The 22,410-nt window shown below is 18.0% G+C and overlaps 1 protein-coding gene across 1 annotated transcript in view; it reads left to right on the top strand.

Moving 5' to 3' along the window:
* The window catches only part of LOC128959174 (lachesin-like), a gene marked incomplete at its 3' end in the record, with an annotated part of 37,733 nt that extends 17,675 nt beyond the window's left edge, over positions 1-20,058 (top strand). The window contains exons 2-9 of the mRNA XM_054305114.1: positions 13,200-13,324; positions 16,331-16,610; positions 16,726-16,791; positions 17,488-17,658; positions 18,014-18,061; positions 18,189-18,269; positions 18,643-18,933; positions 19,853-20,058. Of these exons, the coding sequence (XP_054161089.1) occupies positions 13,200-13,324; positions 16,331-16,610; positions 16,726-16,791; positions 17,488-17,658; positions 18,014-18,061; positions 18,189-18,269; positions 18,643-18,933; positions 19,853-20,058 (1,268 nt within the window). The remainder of the gene's footprint in view (positions 1-13,199; positions 13,325-16,330; positions 16,611-16,725; positions 16,792-17,487; positions 17,659-18,013; positions 18,062-18,188; positions 18,270-18,642; positions 18,934-19,852) is intronic.
* Between the last annotated feature and the right edge of the window lie 2,352 nt (positions 20,059-22,410).

Genomic DNA, 22,410 nt, shown 5'->3' with positions numbered 1-22,410 from the left:
AGGGCCATTAATAAATACTGTGACGTAGTAAATAAGCCATTCAAATATACCGTAATTCTTAAATAGTCTTCTAATAGCAACCCATTCATAAATTACGTCACAGTTCCCTATCAATCATACCTCGCATTGCATATTGCTTCGTAAAGTTATCTTTACGGGCATTTAACGGGTAAACACCCACCTATACCCGTTACAAATTAACTTTTAATAGTTATTGTTTAACAAATGCTTATTATTATTATTTTATTTTTACAAATTTATACAGAATATAATGTATATTTAAATTAACTAAACAATAGGAAATTTTTAATTAATAAAACAATAGTGATTATAATATATATAGATATAATTGGCTTAAAATTTTAGTGATTATTATGATTTCACAAATTTTAATTTTTAATTTTTTCAATATATATATAATTTAAAATTATACGATTAGATTATATGTAATAATAATAATAACAATAATATAATGTATAAAATACGGTTAGTATCTATATTTAATGGACACGTCCTTTAATATTATAGTATTATACTAATCAATAGACACATTGTGTTTATTTGGCAAATATTGTGTGTGTGTGTGTGTATGTGTGTGTATATGTATGTGTGTATATGTATGTGTGTATATGTATGTGTGTATATGTATGTGTGTATATGTATGTGTGTATATGTATTTGTGTGTATGTGTCTGTGTGTGTATATATATGTGTGTGTATATATGTATGTGTGTGTATGTATGTGTATGTATGTGTATGTATGTGTATGTATGTGTATGTATGTGTATGTATGTGTATGTATGTGTATGTATGTGTATGTATGTGTATGTATGTGTATGTATGTGTGTATATATGTATGTGTGTACTGTGTATATGTATGTGTGTGTGTGTGACTATGCATTAACTTTATTAAGACTCAGCATACGGTATAGTAAACAATATTTATGTTTTATGATTTTTATTTTATTATGATTTTTATTTTATTATTTTATTATATTATACTTATCATATTATATTTTCAATTATTTATTATTAAAAATATTATAGTATATACAGTACTACTGTACTATACTGTATATATTTACTCCACTGTACTGCAAATATATATATATTTATATATATATAGAAGTTTTATATCAATTTAGATTTAAAAAATTATTAAATTTATAAATAAACTATCATTTAATTAAATAATATAAACTTAAGTTATTTTTTTGTTAATATAATAAAAATTGCTTTCAAATAGCATTTGAAACTATTATTATACATAATATATACAATATATATATATATTAACAAAAATAAGATATAAAAAATTATTTTAGTAATTATACATTTAAAAAATAAATATTTAATTAAATTATATATTAAATATATTTATTTAAATGCATTAAATTATTTTTGTTAAATATAATTGTTATAACATTTTATTATAATACAATTATATATATATTTTTTAAACAAAAAAATTTAATCATTAAATTGATGCTATTTTTTTGTATTAGTATTATTTTTATACAAGTTTTTTTTGTATAATAAAAAAAATAAAAACAATACCTAACTAATCAAACTTTTTTTTTGTTTTGTCGACGACATTACAACTCAATTATATATTATAGGGTATAATAGATATTATTATATACCATATAATACTATATATATATATATATTAAGCCATCGTTTTGTTTTTATCACTCGAGGCCTGTCCTCAACACATACTATATATATATATATATATATATATATATATATATATATATATATATATATATATATATCTCAATTGAAATAAATCTTTTTATTATCAGTTTATAAGAGAATAGCAGAAAAAATATATATTATATATAAAAAATAAGTTATATATAAAAAAATATAATAAGATTTCATCGGAAAATTTTTTTATTATTATATAAGTTATATTATTGAAAATATATTGTATTATATACTATACTATAGATTTTATACTGTATGAACACTACAAACTATAATACTATATATATATATATATAATATAAAAAATCATTTGTCAGTTAATTTGATAGATTAATACACTTTTGGCTACCTATTGATGTTTTTTAAGAGAGAGAGAGAGAGAGAGAGAGAGAGAGAGAGAGAGAGACCACTTTGACAGACCAATTGGTACTTTAAAAATATATAACAAATTTGTTGTTGTGTTGTGATTAATGACATTTTATAGCTAACACACATACATACATACACATACATATATACACACACATACATACACATATACATACATAGATACACACATATACACACACATACACACATACACACACACAAATACACAAACACACACACACACACACATACATACACACACACATACACTCAATAGATTATAACACTTATATCTTTATATTGTTTAGTATATACTTTATATATATACTGTATATGATATACAGTATATCCATGTAATCTCTAATGATTTTGATTTTATTTTATATATAAAGTTATATATATAAAGAAATCAATTTTGTTGGTCAACCAAAAAGCTAGCTTTTTATATATATTTGTTTTGTTATTATTTTTTTTGTTGTTAATAATTTTTTTACAGTATCTATAAATTTATTTCAATTAATAACAATTTAATGTATACAACAATAACTAGATTAATATGGAAATAATAAATTAAATAATTTTTTTTGTTGATTAAAATTTACATAAATTATATAATAAGTACTTTACCTAAAAAAAATTAAATAATTATTACTATTTAGTAAATATTTATTTTATAATCAAATTTTTACCAATATTTTTGTTTACTTATATAATAAATTTTATTTATTTACATAATAATACATTTATAATAACATATGCTAGTATATATATATATTAACAGCAAATAAATTTTTGAATTATAATTTAAATAATCTTTAATAATAACTAATGTTTACTATAAAAAATAATATTGTATTCAAAATGCAAATTTGTTAAATTAAAATTTTGCTAAAATCTCTATGGGATTTTCAATAACATATATTTATATAATGTATTGAATATTATATTATCATTTAATAAATATGACATTTAAATATATATATAATAAACTGTATGTATATAATAGAAATATTAAAATTATTATCATATATATATATAATATAATAAAAAAATATAAATTAAATATATGTCTATTTAATTCAGGTATTTAATTAATAGATGATATTTTTATTTATTTTTGTTTGTTTTTAAAAAATTATTAACAATATTAATAATAATGTCTAAGAAAAAATTACAAACAAAAAACAATATTAATGTAAAAATTATTTATTATTTTGTCTAATATCAATATAATAATATCTGTTAAAATAAATAACAATATATATATATATATATATTTGTCTAATAAAAAATAGGATACTATTACTAACCATTAATGATAATAATTGGTAATCAATTATTATTGTTGATTAAATTTTATTATTGTCATTATTATTATTATTATTATTATTATAGTTGTCACCAAAAATAATTTAGTCAACAATTAGAAAACAATACAAAAATTTAACAATAATTTTGTTATCAAATACAATATCAACAAAAAAACCAAATAAAATAATTAATATTTAATTTCGAAATTTTATTATTAGTAAAAATTTGTCTTTAAAAATATTTAAAAAAATTAATTAGTTTTTATTAATGCAATTATTTTTTCTGTGTGTGTAATATATTGTGTAAATAATAAATTAAAATCCTAATTAACCAAAAAATGCTCCAGGTGCTATATATATATATATTTAATTGAAAATTATACTAATTGTTTATATATATATATATATAGAAATATTAGCAATAGGATCTAGGACACTTGAAATATTAAGTGGATTATATTTTATTAATATATATATATATATATATACTGTATATTATATATATATATATATATATATATAATATACACTAATTGTATTGTTAAATATAATTAGTTTGTTTGTCAATGTAATGCCACCAACAAAAAAAATTGTTTGCCTTTAAGGCACTAATGTATTGATTATATCAAATGTATAGCTAAACTAAATGCTAAATTGTAATATATTTTTTTAACAAAAAAAAATTATAATTGTTTTTATCTAATAATAATAATAATAATATACTAAATATTTTTATACTTATAAAATTGTAAAAAATAATAATTTTAACATAACTTTTTTTTCTATATAAATGATAAATGACTATTATAATAATTTATAACAACTATTATACTAAAATTATTATTATAAAAAAAATTAACTATTATTATAATTATTATAATAGATATGATTTTTTACACCAACACAACAATAAAAATACTGTATATATAATAATTATTGAAATCAATATACAGTTAATAATATACTATTATATATAATTTTTTATGAATTAAAATCCCAAACAATATGATATGAATAATAATTACTTATTAATTGTATTAAATAGTAATAATATTTAGCATCTATTATATGAATTAGCATTTGTTTCTAATAATTTTATTATGATTTTTTTTATTACATACACACAAAACACTATAAAAAAATAACAAAAAAAATATATGTATAAAATTTTATCTAAAACTGTATATATATATAATATACAGTAAACTACCGGTATATATAGATATAATTATATAGCGTATATTATAAAATACATAAATAAATATACAGTATATATATATAACAGTAATTTTTATTCATTAGGTAATTAACTTCATTAATAATTTACATGTTTATGTTGTTAACCCATAGTACAGTACTACTGTATATTATAATATATGATACATTATATACCGCTATAAACAGTATATACAGTATACTGTAGTATTAAATGATATATTTTGCACAAACACACACTAGAAATACATAGAAAATAATAATAATAATAATATCACATTTTGAAATGTATTTTATATATATATATATATTGTATATACAGTATATATAATACATGACATGTTATTAACACAAATACATATATATAGTATACATATATACACACACATACACACACACATACATACATACATACACACACACACACATACACACACATACACACACATACACACACATACACACACACATACACACACACATACACACACATACACACACACATAGTCACCGATTTTAAGTATAGTCTCATAAATAAATAATTTGACAAAAATATCCTCTCATCTCTCTATCACAATATTTATACTCAATTTAATTAGTCATATATTTTTAGTTTTACTACAAATATATATATATATATATATATAAAATAAAATGAAAATTTTAGTATTTTTAGAAAAAACATAAATTAATAATAAACATGAAAATCACATATATTTAATAGTTATTAATACTTAAAAATATGATCAACTAATATATGCTAAACAAAATTTTTCTATTAATTAATTTATAATTAAATTTTAATTTTATATATTATATATCAATACATAAAATTTAAAAATAAATATTTTTGTTGTTTATTAATATTAAACAGATATTGAATGATTAGCTAAACTAATAAAAAATTAAATAAAACTAAATTATGTTTAAATAAATTAAAATTCTAGTGATATTTGGTTTTTAATAATTCAATATAACTTTTCAAATATAAAATGCATTTTTTAAATAAAAACAAAGTTATATAAATATATTGATATGTATTAGAAAATATTGCAAATATATAATATTAATATATAAAATGCTTATAAATTATTATAAGTTATAATCATAACAAAACAAAAAACAAATAAAAAACAAACAAAAAAAATCATCGGAGAATTTCCAACCAAATAATAATAATAATAATAATAATAATAATAATAATAATAATAAATATATATGTATTTTCAGCTCACAAACAATTGACCACAAAAATTGCAAACAAAAAATATATATATATAAAAACAAATATATATATATATATATTGAAGTATTGGTTTTGTATTATTTTATTTTTGTATTTGTTTGTTATATATATATATTATTTGGCTCCCAATTTATTTATTATTTTTTTTCATAACAAATTGTGTGTAGAATATATGGTATAGTAATAAACTATATATAGTTATATATAAAGTATATATAGATATATAAAAAGTATATATATATAAATATATATTATATATATAGTTTATATGTATTGTATGTATCGATACTAATATTTTATATAATATTTTTTTATTTTTGCTTTTTTAAAATAAAAACCTCAAATAAATAAATAAAAGAAAAAATAAAATAAAATGATACAATTGGATACAAGTGAAACACATTTTTCAAATATATATATATATATTGTTAGTTATAATATTGGTTTATATAAAACAAACAAGTGGAAAATATTTATATATATTTATATATATATATTATTTTAAATATATAAAAATGCTAACAAATCAAACTTTTTTTTTGTAATATATATATATATATATCATATATAAATATTTTTTTAAAAGTATAAATAGTTTACTACTACATTAATACATATTATATATCGATATAAAATATACCAAAAAAAATATTTATTTATTTGTTAATATTATAAATATATATTTGAAAATACATCAAAAAAAATTTTGTACGATTTATTTAAATTGCAAGAAAAATATCTATAGTTTTTTTTTGTATATTGTTTTTGTTTAAAATAAAACATTTGAATTTATATCAATAGTTTATAGATATATATATATAATATATTAATACATACATATGAATAGTTTTTAAAATTTAAAACAATATATATATAGAAAATATTATATATGTTTTATATATTTGAAATATATATATATATATATATTAACTGTTTAAACAAACTAAAGATTTTTATTTTGATTACTATTTATTAATCACAAAAAAATAATGTTTTGTTTACATTTAATTAATAAAAACTTATTTTATATAAAATTTTAAAATAGTAAATGAAGTTAAATAGTAATATTACTAATAGTAATAACTAAATCTAAATCCTTTATAAATATATATATATATTATAAGGTATTATCTCATTGAAAAAAACAACTTTTAATATAACTTTATAACTAACTCTATTGTAAATCTCAAATACATTGACTATACATATATTGTTTTACTGTATCTATTTTGTATGACATGTATGTATACAGTAGTAGTATTTTTTTATTTGTTTGTATGATTGAAATGCCGACACAAACTAAACTAAACTGTGCACTGATTTTGTATCTAATTTTGTAGTCAAATCCAGTAGTTTTTTAGTATTATTATTATACTATATATTTCTAATATTTGCCTAAACCGGAGTTTAAAGAGAGAGAGAGAGAGAGAGAGAGAGAGAGAGAGAGAGAGAGAGAGAGAGAGAGACGTTTACTTACTTAATAATAAACTGATTTAAATTTCAAGCAATCATTTTCAATGATGAACAACAAATGAGATCTTATTTTTATTCAAACATCTCATTAGTATAAGAATACTACTACTAATAATACTACTCACTCACTCACTCACTCACTCACTCACTCACTCACTCACTCACTCACTCACTCACTCACTCACTCACTCACTCACTCACTCACTCACTCACTCACTCACTCACTCACTCACTCACTCACTCACTCACTCACTCACTCACTCACTCACTCACTCACTCACTCACTCACTCACTCACACACTCACTCACTCACTCACTCACTCACTCACTCACACACTCACTCACTCACTCACTCACTAGTAATACTAGTTTTTCTTTTGTTTTATTTATTATATTATTATATTATGATATTTCTGAGTATTTTAATTTAATTCATTTCTATAGATATAATAATAATAATAAAACAATTTTTAAAAAAAAATAATATGTATAATAATATTACTATTGTATTATTATTATTAGTATGATAATTGTTTTGATAAATAATTATAATTAATTTTTTTATACTCATTATAATTAACCACATATTATTAGTTTTTGTTTGTTAAATAAAATAAAACTATATATTTTACTTCAATAATAATTATAATTATAATATTATTATTTTTAATAGTTGTAACTAATTTTTTTTCATTGCTAGAATATATTAATTTTTTTTGAATAAATAAATTATATCTTATATATTTAATTTATACTAGCTAATATTATATTATATATTTTCATAATTTATTATTATTATTATTATATAGTCTATTTGTCACCACAATATTTATTGAAGATATATATATATATATATATATATACAGTATATATAAAGTATATATAAAGTATATATAAAGTATATATAAAGTATATATATATATTTATTTTTAATTTAATTTGAGTGCTAGGCCTGAGGCTTATATAACTTATTTATTATATATATATTGTAAACATATAAGTGTATAGACCTGTCATTTAATTTAATTATCTTTTACTTTCAATATTTATATTGTAATTTTATCCCAGTATATAAAAATATTATTATATGTTAGATAAAAATAAAATTGAAAAATATATAAAAATTATTTAATATATAATATTAATAATAAACTCATAAATTATAAATAAAATCAAAGTATAAACTATAGTATAATTATAAAATCACTCTCTAATTGTTTTAAATATAATACTAATTATTTTAATTAATAATATAATTTACATAAATTTCTAATAAATTATTGGTTTTTTATTAAAATAATAATTTCAATAATAATTTAAATTTTATGCCCAATTAAATTTTATTTAAATTTAATAAGTTATTAGACGCATATGTTTATGAAATTTTTCAAAATTATTATTTATCATACAATTATTATAATTTAAGATAATATTTTGCTATTCAATTGTAATAAATATTGATTTTAATAATAATAATAATAATAAATAAATTCATATTATTTTTTAATAAAATACTAATGACTTTTTAAAAAAAATTATATTTAAATGCAATTTATGTCCTAATCTTAAAATACATTAGATATAAATAATATGAAAATTTATGCAATCATTAACTGTAAAATTTATATTATAATAATATAGCTATAGATTTATATATTTATATTAACAATTATTTTGCAAAAAAATAATGATTTAATATAATAATTAAATTATATAAATTATAATTAAAAATATTATATAATTATTTATGCATCATTAAAAATAATTTTTAAGTACTATTTAATGTGTATATATATATATATATATTATATTTATATGCATTTTTATGATTGTTTGAATTTATTATAATTATGATGATAAATTTAAATATTATGATAATTTATAGCATTATATATACCGTATATCAATAATAAGCATAAAAAAATTGATAATAATTTTAAAAAAAATATTTTATATAATATTTTATAGCATGCAATTTATATCATTTATATAATACAGTATAAATATACAGTATATATATTTATATATATTTATGGTCAAAACTTATAAATGATCCAGGTCTACACTTATATCCAATTTGAACATGGTCAGTTAATTAATAACATTTAATCATTAATTTTTATAAATATATAAATAGTTAAATTGCAATTAAATTGTACCAACAATTAACATATTTAGCATATTGTCGAATATTTGTGCATAACTTAACTAGGTTATTTGTAATTTAATAAAAAATTTTAATTAATAATTAATGTTTTTTAATTATTGCTGAGTTATACAAAACTATCTTTATTTTATTAATAGTAAATTGTTTAAAATTAGTACATAAATAAAAATTAATGTTTAAATCAGTATTGATTATTATTAATATTTTATAAAAGTTATGTTAAAGTTGTTTTTAAACTTATACTTTAAATTTAATATTTATGAACAAAATACAAAATCTAGTTAATGTAAATTAAGTTTAATAATAATAAAAAAATAATCTTATATTTTACATATAATTTTTTTATTCAATATATTCAACAACAAAAATTTTGTTATAAACAACAATAAAAGTTTAGATTTTTTTTTGTTATTATTCATTGATAACAATATTATCATATTATATATAATTTTTTAAAGTAATCAAGTGATGCAACAAAATATAAATTTTAAAATTATATACAAAATTTTTTTTATACATTAGACTTGATTTTTCATACATGAAAAAAATTTAGTTTTTTAAATATGCTTTTTAAAGATAATTTTCTCTATCATATATATATATATATATATATATATATATATATATAAAATATATATACTGTATAACACATAAGCAAATCAATCATTTACTCTATATGTATGTATAATGTAATCAAATATGCATTAATTATTAACTGCTTGAATAGCATAGTTGATAATGTATTGGATGATAGTTGAGTTAAAAATTAGTTTTTATATATACTGTATATAATTTTTTTTAAATTTATAAAAAACAGTTTTTACTGGTATATTATATTACATTATCAAAAAAAAATATATATACCGGTATATATAAAATCTATAAAAATCTAATGTATAATTTATTACCTTGCTATTTATTATATTATTGTATATATATATATATATATATATATATATATATATACTGTATAATATACTGTATTAAAAAATTTACAAAAATATAATTTATTTTAAAAAGTTTAATTTCTATTAACATTTTATATATTTATATATATATGAGTAAAATTAATTAACTATCTATTTATTTCAATATATGTCTATAAATAAACTAATTTTATTAATTAAATATAAAACTTTTATAGAAAAAAATAAATATAATTTAAGAATATTCTGTAAATAAATAAATATATATTTTTAAGTTTTATTTTGTGTGTAAATTTTATACAATTATTATTACATTTAATTGAATTACTTATCAAATAATATAATTATTTGTTTTTTAGTTTCTCTCTCTAAAAAAATAATATATATATATATTTGAAATTCAATTCATGAAATTATATTATTATCATTAGTACTGTATTTTAAAGTTTAACAACAAATAAATATAACACAATAGCTAAACAAAACAAAACAAAATCATTTGTTTGGTTTTTATAATATAATATTATTATTATTATATAAAAACTTTAGTTTGTTTTTTTATTTGTAGATTATTTACGTGAAGATTACATAATAAGTATCGGCTATTATGGTGTTTGCAATTTAGTTGCAATATATATATATATATATATATACAGTATATATATATACAGTATATATATATACAGTATATATATACAGTATATATATATACAGTATATATATAATTTTGACTTATAAAACAACAAATATATATATATATATACAGTTATTATCAAATAATAATATAATATTAACCAAAAAATAACAATTTTATCATCATCATCATCATCATCCCATATATATATATTATTGTTGTAAACCTATAAAAAAAGTTATAATAATAATTTAGTTTTATATATTTTATATAAAAATTACCAGGATAATTTATTGTAATATATATATATATATTTGGTATTATTATTATTTTTTTAGTATTATTTGAAATACAAACACTACTTATTGACAAATCGTGCATAAAATCTGTGAGAAAAAAAATAAAATAAAACAAAATAAAATAAAATACAAATAATGTATACTTTTATTATATTATTTTATTATTAAATATATTTGTATTTACTTTAATCATAAACTAAAGGATCGGTATGTGAGCCGACATCTCTCTCTCTCTCTCTCTCTCTCTCTCTCTCTCTCTCTCTCTCTCTTTCTTTCTCTCTCGTAAACAGTCAATAAGTTTTACATTGATTTTAAAAAATAAAACTAACTATACATCCAAAAAAAATAATATTTTCAATAATTAAATATAAACTACTAATTAGTAAAAATTGAAAATATTTATATTACAGTTTACTATTTAAAAAAACATAATAACAATCAATTTATACATTAGTTAAATATAAATATATATAAATAATAATTTACAGAATATTCCAATGAATACAATATATATATATATATATATAATATTCAAATTATATTACAAACATTAGTGTTTTACTGTATATACTACAATATACTGTACTATATATCATATATATATACAATATATATATATATATATATATATTTCTAACAAATGTCGAGTACTGTTTTATATGATATATACTGTATATATAAGTTGCATACACTTAGTATATAGTATCTCACAAATAATAAGATTTGAAAATCCTTTTATAGTATTATATTATTTGTAATATATTTTGAGTGACTGTATGAGAGTGAGAAAGAGAGAGAGAGAGAGAGAGAGAGAGAGAGAGAGAGAGAGAGAGAGATCTGCACTTGAATTATGAAAAATAGCGTCTAATATATTATTGTCGGTATAAATATATATTAATCTTAGGCGGCAAATGTCTAGTACTGTATATATGTATAAATGTATGTATATGTGTGTGTGTTTGTATAAGTGTATGTGTATGAGTATATATGTATGTAGATATGTATGTTTGTATGTATAAATGTATGCATATGTGTGTATGAGTATGTATGTATGTATGTATGTAAATTTATATATGTATGTATGTAAATTTATATATGTATGTATGTATGTGTTTGTATGTATGTGTGTGTGTGTGTGTGTGTGTGTGTGTGTGTGTGTGTGTGTGTGTGTGTGTGTGTGTGTGTGTGTGTGTGTGTGTAAGTGTTAGTGTGTAAAACATTTGCAAAACAAAAATAAGTAAAACATATATTTTATAGTACGAAATGAAAATAAATGAAATTTACACAAAACATATATAAAATTTTTTTTATATATTATATATAATATAAATGCATGCATACATTGTACTAATAAATATTATTATTATTTTTGCTTTTATACCATATTTATATGTATAGATATAAATTTATTTTTATTTATATCCTAACATTTAAATGTTTTCATTTATTTATTTATTTTTGTTTTTTTGTTAGACATTTAGATGTGTCTGCATTTAGATTTTGAAACATACATTTGAAACATATGTTTGAAATGTAAAAATATAACAAAACAAAAAATTGTTTTACTAATACATACATTGTTTTTTTATTTATAAATATATATCTATATATATATATATATATTACAGAAAGATTTTTTTAATGTAAATATTTCCATAACTTTAAACTATGAAAAATAAAAAACTCATTAATGGCAAACAAATATTTAGAAATTTTACTTTTTATATTATTTAGTAATAAATTAATAGATTTTTATTTATAAAAATTATTTTATTTATACTAAACTAAATTTTAAAAAAATACTAAAACTTAATAATAATTTTTATTATTTTATTATCCAAAAAACAGTGTATAGCCGGTCATACAGTACGGTTGAATCGCCTGAACTAATACACGCCATAACCAACGTAACGGTAGCTACCGGTAGGGATACTGTACTTGAATGTACTGTCAATAATCTGGGCAACTATAAGGTATGTATGGATAACACCAATATTATTATTATTATTAGTATTAGTATTAATTAACTACTAATTTAATTTAATTAGAAAAAATTATAATGTATTATATACTGTATATATATAATTAGATTTCAAATTAAAATAATACAGAATATTCTGTTTAATATTATAGTATAGACATCTATATAACAAAAATCGTCAAACAATACAACAATTATTATTATTATTATTATTACTGAAAGATAATTATAATCTTATTGTTTTTATTGTCAACTATCATATATGTTATTGTGTGTGTGTGTGTGTATGTGTGTGTGTGTATGTGTGTGTGTGTGTGTGTGTGTGTGTGTATGTATGTATGTATGTGTGTGTGTGTGTGTGTGTGTGTGTGTGTGTGTGTGTGTGTGTGTGTGTGTGTGTGTGTGTGTGTGTGTGTGTGTGTGTGTGTGTGTGTGTGTGTGTCAAATGCATACACAAACAAAATTAATTTTTTGTCATTTGTATAGTTTATTTACCGTATATAATACAATGATTTATTTTAGTATTAATTAATCATTAAAATTATTATATATTGTATTTAATTATTAGTTAACTAATTATAGACATAACACACATAAAAACAATACTTGTATAGAAATCAAAATTATAATAATGATAATAATACTTATATAATAAATTTTAATTTTTAATAATTGAAAAATGAGCTATCACAAAAATACCAAGTATATAATAATAATATTTATTATTATATATAAAAATTAATTAAAATAAGTTAATTATGTGTTTGTGTCGGCTTTTTCTAGAGAAAAAAGCAAAAAAAAATATTCAACTAATTATAAAATGTTGTTTTGAACTTTTTAAATGAAATTATTATTAAAATTAGTTCATTATATTTAATTTGTGACTTAAAAATAAATAAATAAAGGATTAGATACTGTATTTACGAAATCAATTTTTAATGATTATAATTACAGTTAGTGAGTGAGTATATATATATATATATATATATATATATATATATATATATATGTGTGTGTGTGTGTATATGTGTGTATGTATATATGTGTGTATGCATATGTCTATGTATATGTGTGTATGTATATATATATGTGTTTATGTATGTAATGTATGTATGTGTGTTTATGTATGTATATATATGTAATGTATGTATGTGTGTTTATGTATGTATATATGTGTGTATGTATGCATTTATGTTTGTGTGTCTATGTATGTGTGTATGTATGTATGTGTGTGTGTGTTTGACATTTTGCTAAATATTATTAGTTTCATAAGTGCATTATTAATATTAATAATAATATTAGGAATAGTTTTTAAAAATTTAACTATTAATGTATTAGTAAACTTTCAGAATCATTAACTAAATGTACACTAATCTACTATTTGAATATTATAACCAAAAAAAATAATAAAATTGCATAATTACTGTACACTTTATATATATTTTTTATTTTTAAATAATATTAACTTTAGTTAATTTATAAATTTATTAAATAAAATATTTATAGCTGCAAAATCTACTTTAAAAAGTTATATTAGTTTAAATTAAAGTATTTATCAATTAGATATTTTTAATACATATACTAATTGTTAATAAAAAAACATATATATATAATATATATAATTTATAATCTATAATTTATAATTTAATATTTAAATTAAATAATTTCAAAAAATTATTAACATATAAAAAAATTTAATTGCAATTTTAATTTTTAATAATATTATAATAGATTGACAAAAAAAAATATATATTTAGTAATAAATTTATTATATGTTTATTAAAGTAATTGATTTATTTAACAAATAGTTAAATAATTTATAATATTATCATATATTTACACAAATTGTTGAAATAATATTAAATATTGTATAATACTATAGTTACTAATATATATGATTATTATGAAATTCACTTATAAAATTGTTTATTCAATATAATACTGTATATATACAGGTATATTAAATATATATATATATATATATATATATATATATATGAAATAAATTAAATAATTACTGTTTATTGATATATATCTAATACATAATTAATTCAGCAAAAAAAATATATAAATCAAATAATATTTCTCAGTATTTATTTATTTATTTATGATTAATCTCTCGACTTTCACTATCAATTTGCTATCACACATACACACAAACACACACACACACACACACACACACACACACACACACACACATATATATATATATATATATATATATATATATATATATATATATATATATATATATATATATATATATATATATACAATCATACATACATACACATACATACACATACATACACATACATACACATACATACACATACATACACATACATACACATACATACACATACATACACATACATACACATACATACACATACACACATATACACACGCATACATACACAATCATACATACATACACATACATACACATACATACATATATATATACAGTAAAACACTATATGATATATATAAATATAATTTTTTTTGCTATTTATTGCAATTAAATCACACATTGGATTGGATATTTGATATCTATAGTTATGTTTTTATTTCACCAAAAAAATTTTAATTATAAATCATATCAATTTACTATAATTTTTCGGTATTTAATATATATATATAGATTTCTAATCAATCAAAATATAAGATAATAATACCATTGGAGTATTGACAACACAATACAATAGATTTTATTTCATAATATATTTTTTATTATTGTTAAAAAAAATATGAAATAAATATCAAATCATATCATATACTGAATTAAATAATAATAATAATAGTTTAGCTTTAATTTGAAATTATTAGAAACACAGTTATCTATATTATTAAATATTAATTATTATAAAACAATATATAATTATTTTTTAATAAGCTAACTATTTGATGAGCACCTACCTAATCAATACACCTAACCTAACCTATCTATATATATATTAATATATGTAATCAATTTTTTTTATATATATAGGTTGCTTGGCTTAAGTTAGAAACTATTGATGGCGGGGGTAGTGGTGTTGGTGGTGGGGGTGGGAGTGGTATGGGTCGTAGCAATAGTGTCGGTAACCTGTCGTCGTCATCGCCGTCACCATTATGGACATCATCGTCATCATCGACATCATCGTCATCTGAGTACACATTATTGACAATACAAACGCAAACAGTGGTCAAAGATCACCGATTTCGGGTAACACATACTAACTATAGACAATGGTATCTACACATCAAAAGTGTTAGGGCTCAAGATAAAGGTGCTCACAATATAATATATATATACAGTATATATGAAAAATACTAATTGATTTTTTTTTGTTTTTAAATTTTTTTTTGTCCCCCCATTAATAACAATCATAACTATCATAAAAGGCTGGTATATGTGCCAAATAAATACCGACCCAATGCTAACATTAGGCGGTTATGTGGATGTGCTAAGTATTTATCAAAATTTTTTTTTATTATATTATAAAATATATATTTTTTTAAACTGAAAATTTATAACTATATTTATATACTGTATATATCAATATATATATATATGATATTTATTATTATAAGATTCCTATACTTTATATATGAAAAAATGCATAAAATATATATTTCAGAGACATTTATTATAACCATATATATATATATATATATCAAAAAAAATTTTAGTTTCATAAAAGTGTCGGCTATTAAATATATATACACTAAATAATATATAATAATAATACTAAACTTGTGTCCATTTATTTTTATTTTGTTGAAAAAAATAACTTTATAATAGTAGTAACACTTTATTATATGATAGTAGAGTATATAACTGTAATAACTTTAAAAATTTTATATAATATATATATGATATATAGTCTATATATGTGTTAACACACCAGTTTAGGGCACAGTTATCTATCATTTTTTTGATAGTCTACCCACTAATATCATAAATATATATAGTATTACTGCTCTCTCTCTCTCTCTCTCTCTCTCTCTCTCTCTCTCTCTCTCTCTCTCTCTCTCTCTCTCTCTCTCTCTCTCTCTCTCTCTCTCTCTGACAAAAATAGCCATTTATTATATATATGTGTCAACTCATGTAACTGTCTATTAATTTTGTTGATGTTGTTGTTGTTGACTACCCGTCCCATTCAGTTCCGCCATCGATAGTCGATTCGGACACGAGTTCGGATACAGCAGTCGATGAAAGACAGCGACTGTCGTTGCGCTGTCGGGCCAATGGTTACCCCCAGCCGACTATTACGTGGCGCCGGGAGGACAACAAAGATATTAATTTGGGTCTCTATGGCGGCAAAAAATACTCGGGTCAGTCATATATATAGAGTATATATATATATACATATATATTAAACTTAAAATTAGATTTTTTTCTCTATTGTTATTTAGAAAAACTGAAACCGAAACAGTAATACCTATTAAATAATATATTATTTATTTTGGTTTGGTTTTCGGTTTTTATATAAAATTTATATTTAATGCTAAAAACTATACAAAATATTTAAAGATTTTTTTTTGGTAACATTTATGATTTATTATATAATTAATATGTAATACTTATTATTTATTTTTTCTTATAACTAACTAACTAATTAAATAAATAAATAAAAATATTTTTAACTAACAATAATTTTTTAAAATATTAATTACATATATAAAATAGCCGCTAAAGTGGAGGGCGAGTATCTAAACATCAGTCAACTAACCAGAGGTTTGTATTAAATGATAATTTTTTATTATTATTAGTTATCATTATTATTATATAACTTTTTTTACTACTATTGATATATATATATATATATATATATATTTATATATATTATATATTATTTTTTCAGATGATATGGGAGCCTATCTGTGTATAGCATCCAATTCAGTGCCGCCCAGTGTTAGCCAAAGGATTATCGTTAGAGTTAATTGTAAGTAAAAAAAATTAAATTTAAATTAAAAATATTAATTAAAATTAGGATACAATTTATTACATTTGTTTAAATAGCTTAAAACAATTGACTATTAAATTATATAAATTTGTTAAAAAATTAAATTTATATTTTATTATTATTATTATTATTATTAATGATATTGTAATAAATTAATATTATAGTAGTTTTTTAGTAACTTTTTATAGTTAGTGTTAATTGTAATCAATTGGGATGTTATTTAACTTTAATTTTAACTATAAATTGTTATAAAATTATATATATTATTAGCTATAATATTATTAGTAAAACACTTATTTAATCTATTATTTATAATTAATATATTTTTATTATATATATAATGTATATACAGTTCGTCCGAAAATAAAAGTCTTAAAACAATTAATCGGGTCATCAGTTGGTAGTGATGTCAACCTGGAGTGCTATTTGGAGGCATCGCCACAACCGATAACATTGTGGATGCGATCAACGGATGGACAGGTATTGATGCCGTCACCGAAATATCAGACACGTGAGGAACATGACTCGTATAGGACACGGATGTTGTTGAAGATAACCGGTTTGGATGATAAAGATTTCGGTAGTTATAAATGTGTGGCCAAAAATAGTTTGGGAGAAAAGGAAGGACTGGTCAGACTGTACGGTAAGGGTATCTATTAGTCAACCGACCGATACACTAGTTTTACCGATAAATTGAAAAAAATAAAATTAAAAATTAGTCTAAAAAAATTAGTTTTGATAACAAATAAGTTTCAGTTTATATATATAGCGGTATATAAACTGAAACTTATTTGTTTTGAAAATATTTTTTTTTTAGACTAATACTAACTAAATATATATATGAGGTTTAGACTGTAAGGTTAGGGTATTATTAGTCAACCGACCGATACAATAGTTTAACCGACAAATTAAATAAATAAAATAAAATTAGTCTAAAAAATATTTTTGATAACAAATAAGTTTCAGTTTATTTATATATATATGCTATCAAAATATTTTTTTTAGACTAATCCTAAATATATAAATTTTATATATAATATTATATATATATATATCAGGTTAGACTGTATGGTAAGGGTTATTACCCAATCCTATAGGTGTCTATAAATATAAATAGTATAAAATAATTATTTTCAGTTTTAAAAATAATAATTAACTTTAAAAAAAACATTGATTTGATCTATAAGTATATCATATGATATACTTTATAAATATTAATGAAATCTATAGAAATACAGTATTTACTGTATATAAAAATAATAAGTTAATCAAAAATACAGCAAAATATTAAATAATAATTTTTATAATAATTTTTTAAATTAAAAATCATAAAACAATGTTTTACATTATAAGAATATATAAAGAATATAATTTCTAATTTTAGTCTAATTTTTATCTAATTTTTGTATAATATTATGTCTAATTTTTAGTCTAAAGTTTAGTCTAAAGTTTAGTCTAATTTTAGTCTAAATTTTAATCTAAATCTTAGTCTAATTTTTAATTTTTTTACTATAATTTTAATTAATAAAAAATTATATTAATTATTACTTTTATATAAACAGAGGTTCAGATGCCTACTAACTCGGAGTTGGCTTCAAGTGTATGGCCGCCCAGTTTGCTATCACCGGCAGCGGCCGCGGCCGCCAATAATAATAATAATAACCACCAAAACGGCTCATCATCCATGAGCTCATCATCAATGATGGGCGACAATACCAACAAACCATATGACAATACCGTCGGTCAAGTTTCGTCAAGTGCTACACAAATACAAACAATTAATAATTATTTAAAATTTAATTTAATTATTATTATTAGCAAAAATGTATTTTTATTATTATTATTTTCAATTAATTTTTATTGTTATTAATTAATTAATTTTATGCACTATTATTATTATAACTAGTGTGTTGAGATTTATATAAGTGATATTTTATTGACTATTTATTATTATTATTATGTAATAATAATAATAATTAAAATTAAATAATAATATTAATAAATTAGTATTTGTATGATATTATTGATAATAATAATAATAATAAAATAATAAAATATATATTGTAATAATAAAAACAAATAAAATCAATTTTAAGATAAAAATAAAATCAATTGCTATTTATTTATTTATTTAAAAACTTAAATTTTTTGATATTATTATTATTTCTATATAATTTAGTATTCAATTATAATTGTTTATTAGTTTAATTAAATTAAACTCTATGTTATTTTATTAAAAAAAATTATATACTTTAACAATATAATAAATATTAACTTTTTTAGACTATTGTTTTAAATTATTTGACATAATTATTGATAGTTTACTTTACTTTTATAAATAATATTTTTCTATAGTATTTATTAATAAAACAATTAGATATATATTAATTATTACTATTTATTCAATTATTGATTAAAAAAAATATTATGTCTCAAACAATAAGATATAATAGTAACTAATAGATATTTATTAATTTTTATTGATAAAAATAAATTATTTTAATGCTTTTAATTTATATTGAATAATATTAATAACAAAAATTAAGATTAAATTATTATTATTTATTTATTTTATAAACACAAATTATTTATGAGTTATTTATTAGTTATGAAATATTTATGAAAATTATTTCAATATTATCTACAATAATAAAAAATATTTTATACAAAATTTATTTTTTTGTTGTTGCTATATGTTGATAAAATAATATTATATATATATACTTGAAATTATTTATTATTACTTAAATATTATTATTATTAGAGATAATAATTGAAATAGTTATTGAAGTACAGTATTATTGATATCTAAATTATAATAATTTTTTGCTAAAAATTATTTTCCATATTTTTAAATATATTTTTTTAAGACATACTTTTATAAATACAATTTAATTTAATTAACTAAAAATATATTTCTAATTAATTAATAAATACTATTAATTTTTAACTAATATTTAGTTAAATTAAAAGTGTTTAGTTTAATATTTTATCAATAAATTGTTTTTTTTTGTAAATTTATTATTTAAGTGTTTTGAACTATAACTATATAAGTATACTTTATATCAAGTTTAATACATTAATTAATATATTTATTACTTAATGATAATAGTTATTTTGATAAAATTGTTTTTATTTAATTTATTTTTTATAAAAAGTTTAAGTTTAAGATTTTTGACATTTCATTATTAGTTTAATTATTAGATTTTCTTTATATCTGATATATTATAAATATAAAATAATGTATACTAGTAGGATTTATTTTTTAATTTTTAATAGTTTTATTTTATTAATCAAAATTTATTTTGTTTTTTTAAAAAAAACAATAAAATTTTTTTATAGAAATTTATTTTAATTATAATAAATTCAAGTTTAATGTCAAAACTTAGATATCGTTAATACTTTGATAAATATTTCAATTGTTATCATTTAATAATAATATTTAAGTAATAATAAAAATAATTGTGTTTCAAGTGTTTAACATATATAATAATATTTTATCAATATATTGGAAAAACAATAAGTTAAATAAAATATTTTTTAAACATTTAAATATTATGAACAAAATTTTTCAATAAATATTTTTTTTAACTAATAAAATATTATTAATAAACCATGCATTGGTTAAACATTATAACTATTGTTATTATGAAAAAACTAATTATAAAGTAATAAATAACTAATATTTTAATTTAGATATCGATATAATGATTTCAATAAAGTATTTCAATTGAATTTCATTATAAATAATAGTTAACTAATAATAATAATATATATATATAAACTAAAGTTCAAGTACTAATTATCAATAATATATTTTATCAAATATTTATAAAAAAAATATACAACAAAATATAAATTATTTTTATAACTTTAATACTAATTAATATTTATAATATACTATATAATGCATATTTATGATAATAAATAAAATAATAATAAAATCTTAAGATTAAAATTATTAAAAAAAAAATTATCACAAAAATTAATAAATATCTATTAGTTACAATTGGATACTATTGTTTGAATTATTAAGTTATAATACTTTTTGTTTAATTATTGAATAAATAGTGATATAATTATATTATAAAACAGTTTTATTAATAAATATTATGTGAAA

The sequence above is a fragment of the Oppia nitens genome, unplaced genomic scaffold (assembly GCF_028296485.1).
Source record: "Oppia nitens isolate AA-2021 unplaced genomic scaffold, nextdenovo-longstitch-racon4-pilon3 scaffold42_pilon_pilon_pilon, whole genome shotgun sequence".
Classification (NCBI taxonomy): domain Eukaryota; kingdom Metazoa; phylum Arthropoda; class Arachnida; order Sarcoptiformes; family Oppiidae; genus Oppia; species Oppia nitens.
Note: the sequence above shows the minus strand (reverse complement) of the source record. Positions and strands in the feature narration are given on the sequence as shown.